The sequence below is a fragment of the Rhinichthys klamathensis genome, unplaced genomic scaffold (genome assembly GCF_029890125.1).
Source record: "Rhinichthys klamathensis goyatoka isolate OS25496 unplaced genomic scaffold, OSU_Roscu_1.1 h1tg000019l_1, whole genome shotgun sequence".
NCBI classification, from domain to species: domain Eukaryota; kingdom Metazoa; phylum Chordata; class Actinopteri; order Cypriniformes; family Leuciscidae; genus Rhinichthys; species Rhinichthys klamathensis.
In genome coordinates, this window is record NW_026606570.1 from 4,345,485 (window position 1) to 4,362,036 (window position 16,552).

Here is a 16,552-nt window from a genome sequence, read left to right on the forward strand (position 1 = left end):
GGCTACATCTTCCATTATTATACCAAAAGTTATGTAATTGTTTTGAAAATGAAGAAATTCAATTTATTGTAATTTTAAGCCACTCAGACATGTCAAACCAAAAGGTTATACTAGTCAAAAAACAAATGTAGGCCTACTCTTGTTTCAATTTCAGAATCACAGAAAGTGCAATTATTGTGATCCATATTAAATCTATATCTAAGATGTTCTAAGGATGGGTAAATATCGTTAAAAGTTTTAAGGCTATACTTCCTAAGCTTTGGGAGGTAGATATTAATGTATAGTTCTTAATTTATTAATATAGCTATTTGAGTCACATTATTTCGACTAACTTGATTTGGAAATGTGTCTTGGGTTAATAAAGTTCTTATTCATTTGTTTGGAAAACTACTCATGACAAAATCCAGTCCATTTATTTTTAAAGATGGTAGATGAAGAGCTTCAGTTACATTGGGCACTGCATTTCTAACCGACAGAGCAAAGGCCTTTGGAATACAATTCAAAACCTTATGATATCCTCCTGAGACCCAGAAAAAAAAAGTTTTTTGAATTTAGTTTTTTTCCATGTCATCACACTGTTTAGAGCACAATAAACAAATGGTAAAAAAACACATATATAAAATAATATTTTATTCATACGTTATGCTATGTCCTCTGTAGTGGACGCCAGGACTAAGTTGTTTAAAAAATAAAATGACATGAAATTATATGTATAGGCAAAAACAATGGGATTTTTTTTTCAATCACCAATAAATTTTGGGGTTTCAGGATTTTTTCAACCAAAATTTGTATAAAGATTATTCTCAACTATGTTATGAAAGAAATAATGGAATGAATTGATACACAATTTTACTTTTTGCAATATGTGGGTAAAATGGCCATAAATTAATATTCCCATTCAATGCAATGTATCTATACACTGTATCTAATTTGCACATTAATGTGTTCTTGGAGCAACATTTAATGAAAAAAGAAGTGTAACAATTGGAGTAATTATTGGCAACATTTTAATAATATCATCTAATATTTCATAGGAATATTGATGTATAATTTATCTCCATATTCACTTGTTGTGTCTCCCAGAATGCCTGATAAACATGGTTTTAGTCCTGATGTCCTCTACAGTGGACACGTTTGAAATCAATGCCCTGTTCTGTAACAGAAAGTATTTTTTTTATTTGAAACCCCTTAACATTTTCCTGAGATGTTTTTTTATGAAATACAATTAGAAAAAGTAGTCCAATTTAAATATAATTACAATATATTATCATATTTCCATAAGAATGCTACATTTGATCACTAAATTAATGTCAGACATTTTTAAAGACCAAGGAGAAGTTGTTTTCATGGTGAAACCTCCAAACATTTGGTATCTCTGAAAAGTCCTGAATGTGCTCTTTACAGGACACCCAGGTTGTGTCATGTGACATGTATGATGTCAGAGAAATTCACTAAAATATAATGTCCACTACAGTGGACAAAAGTCTATTCTTGGGTCCCAGGAGGATATTGCTTATAATCACATTGAAAATTATAGCTGCTTTTCACAGAAAGTCTTGTGAAATGATCACAAACATAACATTGGAACGGTAATTTCAGTATGCAATGCGCCCCCAGTGGCTGGAGACGGTCTCGCAGCATCCAGCGCTTCATCACCGCATCGCTCCCGCAGATAGTGGTGAAAAGAACAGGCAGGGAGCAGCGCGTAGAGAGGACGCATGTCCATTCGCCAAGGTGCCTGCAAAATTAAAGGAAACGCAGCAAAGGGCAGCTTTTAGATATTGCGAGGCCTGCAAATTAGGTCTCAGACTCTCAGTTCAGGGTCAATTACGACATCATTTTTAGTCACTGTGAAATAGAGCCTATTATTTATTTCACACGATGGGCAATCGGGGAATGGAGGACTTGATTCCTCTGGTAAACAGACTGCAGGATGCTTTCTCTGCCATCGGACAAAATGCCAACATGGATCTTCCTCAGATCGCGGTGGTCGGTGGCCAGAGTGCTGGGAAAAGCTCGGTATTGGAGAACTTCGTTGGGAAGTAAGTGACGGATGACATAGATGGACAGCATCACTCTACATCCATCGTGACATCCACTATCCCTGTATCATTAATTGCTCTTGAACGGGACACAAGCATTTTCAGTTATCACTAAGGCTATAATGCATGTGCATCTATAATAATATAGAGAGAATATTATCAATGACAGTGAGAAGCTCATCTGTTTTTAGTCAGTTTACGCTTATAAAACAGGAGAATTTGTTATACATTGATGCTTAACTGACAAAATAAATGTATTTTACCATGATTTACTTAATGTAAAACTTAATGTAAAACATGCAAACTTAACTCAGTCTCTCGACATGGACAACCGCATTTGGCAGCAGCATCGTGAAGGAGAGTGACAGGGAATGATGCTCATGGCTGACGTGTGTGTCCTCGCGAGGCCATCATACTAGCGAGCTGCCTATCTTCACCAAACAACAGCATTCTTGGGCATCATATGCGCGAGCGAGCTTATGTAGGCTAGGAAGAGAAAGGATCTTTGTGAAGTATTGTGTAATATATTTTTAATTTACGGGCTAGAGTAACAGCTAATTACATATACCTCAGATAATGTTAATGTTTCCATTAGATTTTCATGGTTTGGTTGAAGATAAACAAGATATAAAGGCATTCAGAGGCCGCTGTGATAAAAGGGACCTACGTCCAAGGTTTAATGTTCACCGGTCGCTCGGGTGTCAGAGGGTATGTGAGCCACAGGGCCAATCTTCCCTGCTTTTTGTTTTCTGTTCACCCTAGTCAAAATCTTTGAGGAATGCTAATGGAATTTTGTGCATAAATTGGAACCAATATTATTAGGACCAAATAACAATCCTTTAAAGGGATAGTTCACCCAAGATAAAAATTCTGACATTGTTTACAAACCACCATGTTGTTCTAAACTTGTGATGATTGCATTTTTTTCTTTCTTTTCTTTATACAATGAAAGTGAATGGTGACTGAAGCTGTCATTCTGCCTTTTGTGTTCCATGGAAGAAAGTCATACAGAACAACATTAGGCTGAGTATGTCAGGGTTTGGTGAAGGATGAGGCGAGAACTCAAATGCAGAGCACTGGGCTTTTTATTAATAAAAATAAAACAAAAATAACAAAATCTACCTATAACAAGGCTTGTCTATAACAAGACAGACAACAAGACAGGCAGAGAGACTTGGCAGGATAATGACACATGAGGGTACCTTAGGCCCTGTTTACACCTGGCATTAAGATGCGTTTTGGTCAATCAGATCACAAGTAGATGAGGGAAACACATACCCGTTTACACCTGGTGTTTTAATTCATCTCTTTTGTCCCCTTTCAACCACTTCTGTCCTGATTTCTTTGAGGGGAGGGTAAATGTATGTTTTCTTTCGATCTAATGAACAAAATAAGCTCGCACAATTTACAAATGAATGCGAAAGGAGACGATAAAAAAAAACATACAGAGAGCAGCAGCTCTCATGGTCTCAAGACCATGGAATGATGAGAGAACATTGTGCTTGGTGCGATTTTCGTCTGACTTCAAACCAAATTTGGGTCTTTAGCCGGCAAAGTTTAAATCCCGTCAGCAGGTGGAGAGAAAGTGTTTTTTTGTGGCTTTTTAAACTAATTCGACCACATGAGCATTTACACTACAAAATCAATCCGATCAAATGCATTTTCGACTACTTCTGGAAGTGGTTGAAAGTGGACAAGCTCAAAACGTTTTAGACCCCGTTTACACCTGTATTTACTTAGCATCCTCCACTTGGGCTCCAAATGACCAAAATGCATCTTAATACCAGGGGTACACAGAGGACAGGTAGGGAAAGTTAACCAATAATCAGATGTGCGGGGTTAAGACAATAGACAGGAGAGCAAATGGCACAAAGAAACAACATGAAAACAAACCAGGCACTCACAAAACACACGAGACAAGATCGCACGGCGAGTGAATAAACACACAACCCATGCGCTCACACAAGAGACAAAACCTGGAGCACGAGTGTCCGAACCCCAACGCGAAAACGTTCAAAAGTTTGGGGCATGTAAGATTTTTTTAATCTTTCACCAATGCTGCATTTATTTGAGCAAAAATTTAATAAAAGAGTTATGTTGTGAAATATTATTATAACAGTTGTACTGCTTAATATTTTTTGATAGATTTTCAGAATGATTTGATAAATATATAATATATATTTGTAGCAAATTCTTTACTGTCACATTTAATCAGTGTAATGAATCCTTGCTGAATAAAAAGTATTAATTCCTTTTAAAAACATAACTTATTGACCCCAAATAGTATGTTAATATTAGAAGGTTAATATTGGATTCTTGTTGTCTTATTGCACATCTTATTCTCTATAAGCCTAAATCTGCCCCAGGCTTCTTAAACAGGTTTACTTATTAACATCCTTTATCTCGTAAGAGCATAATTATTTTGTGAGCTCTGATGAGCTCTGCTTGTTTTCAGGACCAAGGACAGTTCTTTAAAAATATGTGGACGTGGCTCTGTCTTGATTTAGTTACTATTATGTCATGAAACAAGAGGCCACACAATTACTTGTACCCTATTGTGTTTGTACTGATCTCCTACTTCTTCTTCCTTATTTTTCTGCCTTAAAAGTGTATGGACGGCAGTAGGGTTGGGTGTCGTCAGAATTTTAGCGATTCCATTTCCAATTCTTACCGGTTCCCATTTTCGATTCCAATATGGTAGAAAAATAAATGAATAAATTAAAGTCAAACATTTAGATATTAAAGACATTTATTCAGTCTTTTTGCAAAACATTCTGTTGCAGCTGAATACCATAAAAAAAAAAAAAAAAAAAATCAGCAGCAACTAACTGTCAGGTTTGGGTGCAGGATGCCGAAGACGAGGACACGGTAGCTACAGTTTAGGAGATTTATTTTACAAACTTAAACTTCCAAAAACATACGGGAACAAACTCCAGGACTTCAAGACACACACAACCATTCATGGACGACAACCAACAAACACTGAGGGAAAACACAGGGCTTAAATGAACAGGGACTAATGGGATAATTAACAGAACACAGGTGAAGGGAATTACTAATCAGACAGAGCGGAAAACTAACAGGACTGAACCAAAATCACAAAAGAATGGGGAAACAAGATCTCAAAACTGAACTAATAACAGGACTAAACCAAAATCACAAATACAGGGGGAAACCAGATCACAAAACAGAACTTAAACACATTGAAACATGACACTAATATGCTAGATTAACTAATATAAATTTCAAACATTTTTAAAAGTCAGTAATACAATAAGAATAAATAAGCAAATTAGCACTAGCACAAATAAATACAACTTAACAAAGTTCAGATATTAAATAGAATGTTGAAATGAAATAGAAATCGTTTAACATTATAAATGTCTTTACTGTCACTTTCTATCAATTAAATGGATCTTTGCTGAATAAAAGCATGGCTGAACATATGGACGTTGTGGCGTAGTGTGTGTTACAGAGTCCATAAATAGATTCCAGAAATGTGTGTTGACTGTTGACAGATTCAATTTGTCTGAAGAAGACACACAGGCATATCCGGGCCGTGGCAACGCGACACAGTGTCTCATTCCCCTCTCAGGGAACCAAGTTACATATGTAACCAGAGATGTATTGACGATAACCGTGATATTTCAAATGAATAGTACAGGCATGATAATATTACACAATAGTTGCCATTTGTCATAAAACACTAGCAGTCACAGCACGCAGTCGTCGGATATGACAGACGAGACACTTTATCCTGACAAGTTATCCTGTCAGTGTGGAAGTTTTTTGAATTCCGCGAAAATGACTCGTTAATTTGCCCAGTCTGCAGGACTTGCTGATCAACAGTGAGAACAAAAGGGGTCAAAACCACCACCCTCTTTACATACCCCCGCCGTCATTATCTTTCAGATTTGGCCACTGTACAGAGAGTTAGTTGCCATTATTTTGCTTGTCCTGAAACAGGAAATGTTACATTAACCTGTTAACTGCTGACGCCTTTCTGTGTGTTATTATTCATCCCTCTGACTTTAATCCAAAAGTGTGCTCATTTAGATGGATTATCCTACATTTACTTAAAATATCTTTGGAAAAATATTCGTTTTTTTTAACCCAAATAGGATGATGTGAACAGTATGGAGCACTAAACTCTCAAATTTAATTTATGTTTCATTCATTCTCGATGCTCAAGGGTGCCCTCGCACAGAAAGTCCACAAGTGAGACTCATGAGAAATAGGGTATTTTCATAAGGATAATGTATGTTCTCTTACGAGAGTATCTCTCGTACTACGTAATATCTTACGCTATGGGGAAAAACTCTTTTCCACGAGATATTGAAGCCAAAAATTATCTTTAATTTTGAATTAATGTAAAACGCTGTGCAGCAGCATGCAGACATAGGCAGGACGGCTCACGCGCCTATTGGCTGCCCTTCTGCAACAGCAGCAGCCTATCGAGAGAGGCGCTGCGTGACACCATATCCAATGGGGGCATTTCGCGCCCATTTCGTCACGTCCCGCCAGAAAGGGCGTGGTCTCGCCCTATAAATATAGCTCGATAAGGCTGGTACACTGATTTTCATCTCTTCAGCGAAGCCTCTCGCATCGCTGGATCCGGAGTGAGAAGCCGCGCCGTCGACGCAAGCCTTTCAGCGGGACGAGCTTCTGGAGTCGCTGGCCTCGCCGCCTTCAACTGCCGTACCTGCTGCGCTTTCCGGCGTACTATATATCCTTTACTCTGCTCTGTGTGTATGTGTGTGTGTGTGCTCGCCCCGCGATTCACACTTCTATCATCTAAAAGAGCCGCGTCTTTTTAAAGATGCCATCCTCCTGTGGCTCGTGCCGAGCCACACTCAGCGACGGGGACCGCCATGTGATGCGTTTCCTGCCTGTGAGAGGATCATGCAGCTCTCGCGCTCGCCGACGGCGGCTGCCCTCACTGCGAGCTATTGCCTACGGTGACATCCTTCAGCGAGACTGCACTTCCACCCGCTGCAGTGCCGCGCCGTAAAAAAGCGCCGTACTCAGCGGGTCCCCGAGCCTTCTTCAGCCCGTGAAAGCTCGCCGGTTCGCCTGCCAGCTTCACCAGCTTCACTCGAGTCGCTCACTGACGGATAACGGCCGCCGCGCGCCGCCGCTTCCGCCGCTTCCGCCATTAATGACGACGAGATAGCTGCATCTGTAGAGGAGACCTCCTGCTCTATCCTGGCGTCGGACAGTGAGGACTGGGGAGCTCTGTGGACCTCCCCCTTCTGTCCGCGAGTCGTCAGGGAAACGGGCCAGCATCAAGACCGCGAGCCCTAAAACCGCGGCTAGCATTCTTTACGTTATAAGAAATCTAACCCCCCCCCCCTTGGGCGTGCGTCACCGGCAAAATGAGAAAAGAGTGTGTTTTAGTCCCGCCGAGGCCGGACTAATCTCCATTTCTCAAACATTTCTCAGCTCCTAGTTTGAGCGGCTGAAAATGTCATTATTGCAGCAATGAGCCTGTTGTATAACACGCACACCTGCATACAAACCTGCATGTGGCTCAGTGGCGGAACCCGAAGCCTTTTGCGCGAGAGACCCGTGTTCGATCCCGGCTCTCGCAGCAGATAAAAATTTAGTCTTCCTAGCCTCCTAGGAAAATGCCGGTGTTTCAGTCTCGGCGCGGCCAGACTTCCACCGAAACTTTTTGCTCGTTCAGTTCCAGAAAATGCGACTGTTCCAGTGTATTTTGCAGTAAACAAGCCGGTACCACGGCCCGCTTGCCTGCACATAAAGGCCGTTTCCACGGCGACCCAGAAAAATCATGTAATCATTGTAGTTCTGGTTTTCCGGCCACAGCCGATGGTGTTATAAGTGTAGTAAAATGCTCACAGCCCAGTGTTCATTTCTACACACAAACACAGCCCGCCACGGTACAGGGCTCGCACAAATGAAATCGACGCATGTCAATTGTGCATTAAATGTAGTGAATGTGCCCACAACCCAGTGCCCACAAACACTACCACGGTTTCTGTAAAACGAAACCAACACACGTCTTCCTAGCCTCCTAGGAAATCGACGGTGTTTCAGTCTCGCCGCGGCCAGATTTCCACTGAAATTTTCGCTCGTTCAGTTCCAGAAAATGTGAATGTTCCAGTGTATTTTACAGTAAGCAAGCCAGTACCACGCCCGCTTGCCTGCACACAAATGCTGTTCCCACGGCGACCCAGATAAATCACATAAACAGTGTATTTTCTGGTATTCCGGCCACAGCCGATGGTGTTATGAGTGTAATAAAAATGCCCACAACCCAGTGCTCATTTCTACACACAAACACAGCCCGCAAGAATGCAGGGCTCGCACAAACAAAATCGCCTCATGTCGATTGTGCACTAAATGTAGTGAATGTGCCTACGTCTCAGTGCCCACAAACACTACACACCACATGTCCCACGGGTTCTGTAAAAACGAAACCAACACGCATTCAGTCAGCTCAGGCCGACGGTGTTTTTCAGTGCAGTAAATGTGCCCGCTGTCCTGCGCCCACATTCACTCACAGACATGTTAAGCTCCACGGGGCTCGCCCCGCTCTCTCTCCCTCAGCAAACTGCTATAAGGGTTTTGAGCGCGGCCAGGCTGCCCGCCGCGATCGGCGCGCCCCCCGCCTCACACACTGTAAACACAGTGTCTGCGTTACAGCATGCCGGAGCTCCCTTGCCGTCACTATGTCACGGCCAGAGCCCAGATCTCATTCTACCCCTAGCTATTCACGCGAAAGTGTGGGCACAGCTTCCTGGGGTATCAGAATGGGTGCTGAACACTATAAAAAGAGGCTATTCGCTACAGTTCGCTCGACGTCCCCGCCATTATACGGCGCGCGTCGAGACGACGGTGAAAAACGAAGTATCTCATCTACTTCGAGCCGAGATAGCGAAACTACTGAGCAAAGGTGCTATAGAACCTTTATCTCAAGCTCAGAGTGAAGGGGGCCTACACAGCAGATATTTTCTGGTACCGAAAAAAGATGGAGGTCTCAGACCCATTTTAGATCTGCGACAGCTGAACAGAGCGCTTGTGAAGCACCAATTCAGAATGCTTACAACCAGGAAAATCCTCGCGCAAGTTTGCCAAGAGGACTGGTTTATGTCAATAGATCTGAAAGACGCCTATTTCCAGATACAAATAGCGTCCCATCACAGGTGATTCTTGAGATTCGCCTTTGAGGGCCAGGCATATCAATACACAGTCCTGCCGTTCGGCCTGTCCCTAGCACCCCGTACATTCACGAAGTGCATGGACGCGGTTCTCGCACCCCTGAGACTCCGGGGCATGCGAGTTTTGAACTACTTGGACGATTGGCTGATTCTAGCTCGATCTCACTCAGAGCTCATAGAACACAGGGCCACATTACTCGAACACCTCGAGAATCTGGGCCTCGCAGTCAATCGGGCGAAGAGCTCACTGTCCCCCAGTCAGAAAATTTCTTTCTGGGTACAGTGCTGGACTCGCGATCCATGACAGCACGCCTGTCATCGGAGCGCGGACTAGACATTCAGCGCGTCGCGAAATCCTTCCGCCACGGCTTTATAGTCCCGCTTAAAAGGTTTCAGAAAATGCTGGGCCTGATGGCCTCAGCAGCCTCTGTGCTCCAGCTGGGCCTGCTTCACATGCGCCCACTGCAGATGTGGCTGAAAGCGCGAGTTCCGCCCTGGGCACGGACCGCTGGTCTGTTTCGCCTCAGGGTCGATCTAAAGTGCGTTTTCAGCTCTGAAACCTTGGAAAGTAACCGACTGGTGTCAGTCAGGTGTGAGTCTGGGGACCGCCTCGAGTGTGCAGGTGGTGTCTACGGACGCCTCCACTTTGGGATGGGGAGCGCTGCTCAAGGGCAGACCGTTCGCTGGCCTGTAGTCAGAACGGGAAAGGCTCCTTCACATAAACTGCTTGGAAATGATAGCAGTCGACAAAGCGCTACGGTGCTTCTGTCCCCAGATAAAAGGTCACCACGTCCTGGTCCGGTCGGACAACATGTCAGTGGTGGCACACATAAATCGCCAGGGCGGCGTCAGGTCCCGAAACCTTTACAGGTTGACGGAACGCCTTCTGGTCTGGGCTCAGCACAACCTACTCTCGCTGAGAGCAGCGCATGTGCCTGGTCACCTGAATGTGGGACCAGACAGACTGTCCAGAAACAATGTCCCAGCAGGGGAATGGTCGCTGCAACCGCAAGACGATCCAACTGCTGTGGAAAACGTTCGGCAGAGCGCAGGTGGACCTGTTCGCGTCCCACGAAAACGCTCACTGTCCGAAATATTTCTCCAAGAGCAAGGACGCGCTGGCCCACGTCTGGCCCCGCTGTCCCCTCTATGCTTTTCCCCCCGTCTCGCTCCTGCCTCAAGTGCTGGAACGAATCAGGGAAAACGGATGCCCAGTGCTGCTTGCGGCTCCGCTCTGGACAAACCAGACTTGGTTCCCAGTCCTGATGCGGCTGACCAGCACTGCCCCGTGGCCAATACCGTTGAGGAAAGACCTCCTTTCTCAGGCCAAGGGCTCGATTTGGCATCCTCGCCCGCAACTATGGTCCCTACATGCATGGGCCATCAACGGGTACCCGCTAACCTCCTGGAGGGAGTGTTAAACAAGATCACGCAGGCGAGAGCCCCGTCTACTAGACGGCTCTACTCCTCGAAGTGGTCTGTGTTCTCTGCCTGGTGTCAAGCTCAGGGCTTTTCACCCGTAGACTGCGGGGTCACGGAAGTACTCTCCTTCCTTCAAGAGCTGCTGGATAAGGGCAGGGCCCCATCCACGCTCAAAGTGTACGTGGCGGCCATAGCAACGTTTGCAAAACCTGTGTCTGGCCAGTCACTGGGGAAAAACGACCTAGTCGTGCGATTCCTTAAGGGAGCTCGGAGGCTGAACCCTCCCAGACCTCCTTCAGTCCCGATGTGGGACCTTTCTACGGTTTTGGAAGCCATGAAAGGTGCCCCGTTCGAGCCAATCCATTTGTCAGACATGAAGCATCTGTCTTTCAAAACGGTGTTTCTGTTGGCTCTCGCTTCAGTGAAGCACATAGGGGACTTACAAGCGCTTTCAGTAAGCGCGTCATGTATGGAGTTTGGGCCTAATGACTCAAAAGTCATACTCAAACCAAGGCACGGGTACGTGCCAAAATCCCTCAACACACCGTTCAGGGCCCAGGTTATTTCCCTGTGCGCTCTCTGGGTTCATGATGAGGAGGAGGATGCGAGTCTCCTTTGCCCTGTCAGGGCACTGAGAGCTTATGTGTCCCGCTCGTCTGTCTTCAGACAGACCGAGCAGCTCTTCGTTTTGTTTGGCGGACGCTCCAAGGGACTGGCCGCATCAAAACAGAGCCTATCCAGATGGATAGTCGACGCCATAGCACTGGCTTACACTTCTAAGGGCCTGCAGTGTCCTTTGGGTGTCAGAGCGCACTCCACGAGAGGCGTGGCCTCGTCGTGGGCGTGGTATAGTGGGGTTACCTTGCAAGATATCTGTACGGCCGCGGGCTGGGCCTCGCCGTCTACATTTATAAGGTTTTATAACCTAGAGGTTCCCCCCTTACAAGCCAAGCTTCTGTCGGTATAGAATTCAGTGCTATCTGCCCCGCTGTACCGGCCCAGATGCTGAGTTTTGCTTGTGCATCGCTCACTGAGCGATAAAACAGCTCCATGGGTGTTGAATAACCCGTACTGTTACCCAGTTCAGGCTGAACACGTTCACCCTGTCTGTGTGAAACACTGTTAACATAACTAGCTCCTGTAGGATGCTATTTCATGGGGAATGATGCTTGCAGCCTCTCTTCTCCGACTCTCTGTGAGTCTATGGTGATTATGCACTACATGAGCCCCGGGCTACTGCCCTTGGGACTTTGGTGTCGGATCCCAGTACGCACGGCGTCTTGCATTGTGTTCCCCATAGCGTAAGATATTACGCAGTACGAGAGATACTCTCGTAAGAGAACGTACTCGGTTACTAACGTAACCTCGGTTCTCTCTAGAGAGGGAACGAGTACTGCGTATCTTGCCGTGCATACACAGCTCTGGTTCGCTTCGGCGATGAAAACCAGTGTACCAGCCTTATCGAGCTATATTTATAGGGCGAGACCACGCCCTTTCTGGCGGGACGCAACGAAATGGGCGCGAAATGCCCCCATTGGATATGGTGTCACGCAGCGCCTCTCTCTATAGGCTGCTGCTGTTGCAGCAGGGCAGCCAATAGGCGCGCGAGCCGTCCTGCCTATGTCTGCATGCTGCTGCACAGCGTTTTACATTAATTCAAAATTAAGGATAATTTTTGGCTTCAATATCTCGTGGAAAAGAGGTTTTCCCCATAGCGTAAGATATTACGCAGTACTCGTTCCCTCTCTAGAGAGAACCGAGGTTACGTTAGTAACCGAGTACGTTTATATTGCAATGCCAATCGACATAGCCTTTATAACTGTGTATAATACTATAAAATATAATTTCTTTTTAATATCTATTTGACTGCATTATTTATTTTAAAATTTTTCAAAATTTCTATAGATATCGCAATATATATCGTGAATTCTTTTGGCCACGATAACCGTTTATCAGAAAAAACTGATAACATGACAGCCCTAGTTGACGCTATGGGAACTTAAATACCAACTCCGCCACTCCCTGGGAAGAGCCTGCCCAGAAGGGACCTTTGTTGAGTGCCGACTCTGACTTGGATCAACCCTGAAGGACTCGAGAACCTGGGGTTGAATCAGTTCTCTTACGAGAGGTTCTCTCGTACTGCGTAATATCTTACGCTAGGGGGAAAACCTCTTTTCCACGAGATATTGAAGCCAAAAAATTATCCTTAATTTTGAATTAATGTAAAACGCGTTGCGGCAGCATACATACATAGGCAAAGGCGGCTTGCGTGCCTATTGGCTGTCCTGCGGCAACTGCAGCAGCCTATCGAGAGAAGCCCTTTGGTGACGGTCCAATGGGGGCGCTTCCCGCCCACTGCGTCACCTTCCCGTCAAAGTAGGCGTGGCCTAGCCCTATAAATATGGCTCTATGGGCTGATATCACTGATTTTTCATCTCTTCAACGTAGCTCACGCAGCATTGGATCCGGAGTGAGAAGCCGCGCCGTTGGAAAAAGCCTTCTGCAGGACGAGCCATTGCATCTGAAGCCACTGGCCTTCACTTCGCCGCCTTCAGTCGCCGTTCCTGCTACGCTACCCGGCGTACTATATCCTTTTACACTCTGCTAAGTGTGTGTTCGCCGCCGCGACTAACCTTTTCTAAAAGAGCTGCGTCTTTTTAAAGATGCCATCATCCTGTGGCTCGTGCCGAGCCCCACTCAGCAACGGGGACCGCCATGTGATTTGCGTTTCCTGCCTGGGAGAGGATCATGCAGCTCTCTGCAGCATTCTCCGTGGTGGACGGTGCGAAAGACAGAGGTTACCTCTCGCTCCCCCCCGTGGAAGAAGCCGTAGCAGCCCATCTTTGCCCGCCCTCTGCTGGACGGCGAGCTAAGACGGCGCTACCATCTAAGGCTTGCCGCACTACTTCAGCCATGCACTTACACCGCCGCTGGGCAAGCTGTATCGGCACTCCACTCGATGGCCATACTGCAGATACTCCAGGCCGACCTTCTCCGAAAACTGGACGAGGAAGGCCCGGGTGCTATCAACGTGCCGGATTTACGGAGCGCTACAGACCTGGCTCTTCGCGCCGCAAAATCTGCTGCACAAGCTATGGCTATGACTATGGCTTCTCTCACTGTCGCCGAGAGACATCTATGGTTGACGCTGTCGGAAATGCCGGATGCGGAGCGCTCTGTGTTCCTCGACGCGCCCATTTCCCCGACAGGACTCTTCGGATCTTCCGTCAAAGACTTCGTGGAAAGATTCGTCCCCCCGCCTCAGTCACTGCAAACACAGTGTTCACGTTACAGCACGCCAGGGCTCCCTTGTCGTCCCTATGTCACGACCAGAGCCCAAATATCATTCTACCCCTAGCTGTTCATGCAAACGCGTGGGCACAGCTTCCCGGGATATCAGAATGGGTGCTGAACATTATAAGAGGCTATTCGCTACAGTTCGCTCGACGCCCCCGCCGTTACACGGCGCGCGTCGAATCGACAGTGAAAACAGAAGTAGCCCATCTACTTCGAGCCAAAATAGCGACACTATTGAGCAAAGGGGCAATAGAGCCTTTATCTCAAGCTCAGAGCGAAGGGGGTTTGTACAGCAGATATTTTCTGGTCCTGAAAAAGACGGGGGTCTCAGACCCATTTTATATCTAAGACAGCTGAACAGAGCGCTTATGAAACTGCGGTTCAGAATGCTCACAACCAGGAAAATCCTTGCGCAAATTCGCCAAGGGGACTGGTTTATGTCAATAGATCTGAAGGACGCTTACTTCCAGGTACAAGTAGCGTTACGTCACAGGCGTTTCTTGAGATTCACCTTCGAGGGCCAGGCATATCAATACACAGTCCTACCGTTCGGCATGTCTCTTGCACCCCGTACATTTACAATGTGCATGGACGCGGCTCTCGCACCCCTGAAACTTCGGGGCATGCGAGTTTTGAACTACTTGGACGATTGGCTGATTCTAGCTCGATCTCACTCAGAGCTCATAGAACACAGGGCCATATTACTCGAGAATCTCGAGAATCTGGGTCTCACAGTCAATTGGGCGAAAAGTTAGCTGCTTCCAAGTCAGGAAATAACTTTTCTGGGCACAGAACTGAACTCGCTGTCTATGACAGCGCGACTATTGCCAGAGCACAGACTGAACATTCAGCGCGCCACGAAATCCTTCCGCCGCGGCACTATAGTCCCGCTCAAAAGGTTTCAGAAAATGCTGGGTCTCATGGCCTCAGCATCATCAGTGCTCCAGCTGGGTCTGCTTCGTATGCGCCCACTGCAGTAGTGGCTAAAGGCACGAGTACCTCCTCGAGCCTGGGCCTCAGGTCATTTTCGCCTCAAGGTCGACCAGAAATGCGTCACAGCTCTGTTACCTTGGAGAGCGACCGACTGGTACCAGTCAGGTGTAAGCCTGGGGACTTCCTCGAGTGTGCAGGTGGTGTCCACGGACGCCTCCACCTCGGGATGGGGAGCGCTGCACCAAGGCAGACCGTTCTTTGGCCTGTGGTCAAAACGAGAGAAGCTCCTACACATAAACTGTCTGGAAATGATGGCAGTCGACAATGCGCTGAGGCGCTTTTGTCCCCGAATAAAAGGAGACCACGTCTTAGTCCGCTCGGACAATATGTCGGTGGTAGCCTACATAAATCACCAGGGCGGCATCAGATCCCGAAACCTCTTCAGGCTGACGGAAAGCCTCCTGGTCTGGGCTCAGCACAATCTGCGCTCACTGAGAGCAGCACATGTGCCTGGTCACCTGAATCTGGGGCCAGACAGACTGTCCAGAAGCAATGTTCCAGCAGGAGAATGGTCTCTGCACCCGGAGACGGTCCTCCTGCTGTGGGAGACATTCGGCAGAGCGCAGGTAGACCTATTTGCGTCTCAAGAGAACGCTCACTGTCCGAAGTTTTTCTCCTAGAGCAAGGATGTGCTGGCCCACGCCTGGCCACGCTGCCCGCTCTATGCTTTTCCTCCAATTTCGCTCCTGCCTCAGGTGCTGGAACGAATCAAGGAAAACGGATGCTCAGTGCTCCTTGTGGCTCCGCTCTGGACGAACCAAGCTTGGTTCCCAGTCCTGATGCAGCTGACGAGTGCTGCCCCATGGCCAATACCAACGAGGAAGGACCTCCTCTCTCAGGCCAAGGGCTCGATTTGGCATCCTCACCCGGAGCTATGGCCCCTGCACGCATGGGCCATCAACGGGTACCCGCAAACCTCCCAGAGGGAGTATTAAACAATCACGCAGGCCAGGGCGCCGTCCACTAGACGACTCTATGCCGCGAAATGGTCAGTGTTTTCTGGCTGGTGCAGAGCCCGAGGCTTTTCACCCCCAGACTGCGGGATTACGGAATTGCTCTCCTTCCTTCAGGAGCTGCTGGATAAGGGTAGAACCCCATCCATGCTCAAAGTTTATGTGGCGGCCATAGCTGCGTTTACAAAACCCGCGACTGGCCAGTCACTGGGGAAAAATGATCTGGTCATCCGCTTCTTAAAAGGAGCTAAGAGACTAAATCCTCCCAGACCCCCCTCAGTCCCCATGTGGGACCTTTCCACGGTTCTGGAAGCCATGAAAGGTGCTCCGTTTGAGCCGATCCACCTGTCGGACATGAAACACCTGTCATTCAAGACAGCGTTTGTCATAGCGCTCGCTTCAGTGAAGCGCATAGGGGATTTGCAAGCGCTCTCAGTGAGCACGATGTGTCTGGAATTTGGGCCAAATGACTCAAAAGTTGTCCTCAAATCAAGACACGGATACGTGCCTAAATCCCTCAATACGCCGTTCAGGGCCCAGGTCATTTCCCTGTCCGCCCTGCCGGTTCATAACGAGGAGATGGGCGAGAGCTTCCTTTGCCCAGTCAGGGCATTAAGAGCTTTTTCAGACAGACTGAGCAGCTTTTCGTTTCGTTCAGCGGACG

At 46.9% G+C, this 16,552-nt stretch overlaps 1 protein-coding gene across 4 annotated transcripts in view; it reads left to right on the plus strand.

The window, feature by feature from the left end:
• Positions 1–1,652: 1,652 nt before the first annotated feature.
• The window catches only part of dnm1b (dynamin 1b), a 73,872-nt gene continuing 58,972 nt past the window's right edge, over positions 1,653–16,552 (plus strand). For all 4 annotated transcript variants that reach the window (XM_056236433.1, XM_056236439.1, XM_056236438.1 and 1 more), the window contains exon 1: positions 1,653–2,042. In XM_056236433.1, the coding sequence (XP_056092408.1) occupies positions 1,882–2,042 (161 nt within the window). In that variant the 5' untranslated portion in view covers positions 1,653–1,881. The remainder of the gene's footprint in view (positions 2,043–16,552) is intronic.